Source organism: Montipora foliosa, chromosome 12 (assembly GCF_036669935.1).
Source record: "Montipora foliosa isolate CH-2021 chromosome 12, ASM3666993v2, whole genome shotgun sequence".
Lineage (NCBI taxonomy): Eukaryota > Metazoa > Cnidaria > Anthozoa > Scleractinia > Acroporidae > Montipora > Montipora foliosa.
Window position 1 is genome coordinate 35417917 of NC_090880.1, and position 2500 is coordinate 35420416.

A 2500-nucleotide genomic window follows, 5' to 3' on the forward strand; every position below is an offset into this window, starting at 1 on the left:
CCAATTTGTTGTATTTGTTGTTTGTTTGTTTGTTTGTTTGTTTGTTTGTTTGTTTGTTGCCAAATTGTTGTTAGAGCTTTAAAATGTTGTTTTTCTGTCACGTAATCTGCGTTGCGTTTTCCCTAGATAGAAATCATTGCAATCCCAGCAATTTGCTCTGTACACTACTGTACAGCGCAGTTTGCTCTGTCGTTTTCTCTGTACAGTAGACAGAGCAAACTGCAAGCTGCACCTGGGGTTCCAATGATTTCTTTATAGGGAAACGAAACGCCGATTACGTGACAGAAAACAGAACATTTTAAAGCCCTAACTCAAATTTTCACAAATCTGCAATTGCTGATCATGTTTTCTCAACCAACCATAGAATAAAGTGGGATCATTTTGAAATTTTAGCAACTGGTGGATCAGACATGCATTGTAAAATTAAAGAGTCTCTGTTTATCCGTGACTTAAAGCCAGCCTTAAATGAAAACGTTGGCAGTGAGAAACTTTCATATTTCTTGTCTTTTTATGTCTATCAATTTCGTTAGTTCCCAGCCCTTTCATTTGTATTATTGAATTTAAATAGGCCATTTCCGAGTTAATGTCTGCCTCCTCTTCAAAGCGAGTCTAAGTGCGAAGTTTTTGTGATGGTAATTAGTTCTACTTTACATATGATTCATAAGAAAAACTGTGCACTTAGACTCGTTTTGAAGCGGAGGCAGACATGACTATGTTGGAACATACGAAACATTAAGTTTATAAAAAGAGTTATGCAGTTCAAGCAAATGTTTGCGGTAACAGCTGTTTGTGTTTTATTCTTATTGAAACTTAAATTGCCCAAGTCAAAGAATATTTGTGAGACCATTCATGAGCGGCATGACCATGACACGTTGAAAAAGTACTTATTTATCGGTCAAATCGAAGCTTCAACATCCCCGCCCCTGGGCAACCCCCTGGCTTTTTTGAAAATCATTGTTCAAATATTCCCTCCCCGGGCCAAAAAGCCGTTCAAATACCCCATCATCATAGCTCCATTTTATAGGTGATTACGTTAAATTAAATTAAATTAAAATAAATTAAATTCCTCACCCCTCGGAGGATTCTGATTATCAAATTCCCTCCCTCTCAGGGAAATGATTTCTCGTGCACAAGTTATAACGTCAGTGTGATGAAGGAATTTAAGCAAAATGTTTCAAGTCTAATCTAATTTCTTACCGGAAGAGTCAGAAATCGCCTTCTATCACTTTTTAACTGGTCGCCAGTATCTTTTTCTTTGCTCAATGAGGTGGATGTTTTCCATATAACTCGAGTGTTATATTTCAGTTGCCCAGATACCCCTTCTCTTTCTTTCAACAGATTCAGCACTTTATTGAGGAGTCTTTGATATTCCCTGAAACTTACGCTCTCCATGTAGTGTAACCCAAGGTTTAAGATCAACACGCTGTTCTCGTCCATCTCAGGTTGTTCTAAAATTCTTCGAAGATCTTCGACAACAATCTGATCATTAAAATCCTTGTTGTCCCAAGGTGGCCTTTGACCTTTATAAGGATAGACCCACAGTTTACTCAGATTACATGATTGAAATATCTCTCTGCACAGCGGTCCATCTAATATTGACAAGTGCAGTCTCTCAGCCTGAGAATCGCCGTAAATCCACAGGGTCCTCAGTCTTCGCTTGACGGACATGTCTGATTTCTTTTCTTGTGAATGTGTCGGAATTTCTTATGGGACAATCACACAGTTATTGTTAGTTCTTTTGCTAATCTCGGCAAAAAGTAAAGATAACGATGTTTCTCTATCATTTTGTGAGTACAGTAGCATATGGACTTATTTTTAGATAACAACAATAAAAGCAAGGTGACACACGCTGACACCAACCAGGTGTGGCCAAAACATGACGCATGCGCACAACCATTTCACCCGGTCAATTAGCAGCCAAAACAAACAAAGTACCGCCACCTAAACCAATCAGGAGAAGCCAGGTCACGCGGAACTGCTACTGCCATGTTGTTTTTCAAGGACATTTTCGCGGGAATCGGGTATTCTAAAAATAGACTAATTTGTGACTGTTTTGGGGAGTTCACCCAATGCCATAAGAACATTCATATCTAATTCACTCTTGTTGGTACTTACCTTTGAGGTATGGTTTCCAGTTTCTGCCAATCCACCGCCCAAAGCCATCCCACATGAAACTGCATTTGATACCACAAGATAGATCCAACTTGGATGCAACGTGAGAGCGATCGGATAAGAAATTAATAAGAAATGCTCCTGTAAAGCGAAGAAAGTACTTGGTTGGATGAGTGAGATAAGTGCAACTCTTTATGAGCCGAAATTAAACGCTGCTTACTCACTCAGGCATTAATTCATTATAGATGTATATATAACTAACTGCAGACAGTACTGTTTTGGCCTTCTGGGCCTCATCAGTACAGTGCTGATGCCTAGGATGGACGTTAAGCTCAAACTGTCTCTCCAAATGTCCCACACACGTGGTACATCTAAGCCGTGCCAAAGT

At 39.3% G+C, this 2500-nt stretch overlaps 1 protein-coding gene across 4 annotated transcripts in view; it reads right to left on the reverse strand.

The window, feature by feature from the left end:
* Window positions 1-2500, reverse strand: part of LOC137979497 (uncharacterized) — a 15828-nt gene that overhangs the window by 1228 nt on the left and 12100 nt on the right. For 3 of the 4 annotated variants that reach the window (XM_068826760.1, XM_068826762.1, XM_068826759.1), the window contains 2 exons: window positions 2116-2253; window positions 1198-1703 (listed from right to left, as the gene is read on the reverse strand). In XM_068826760.1, coding sequence (XP_068682861.1) covers window positions 1198-1703; window positions 2116-2253 — 644 coding nt within the window. The remainder of the gene's footprint in view (window positions 1-1197; window positions 1704-2115; window positions 2254-2500) is intronic. The other variant, XM_068826763.1, reaches the window with a different exon arrangement.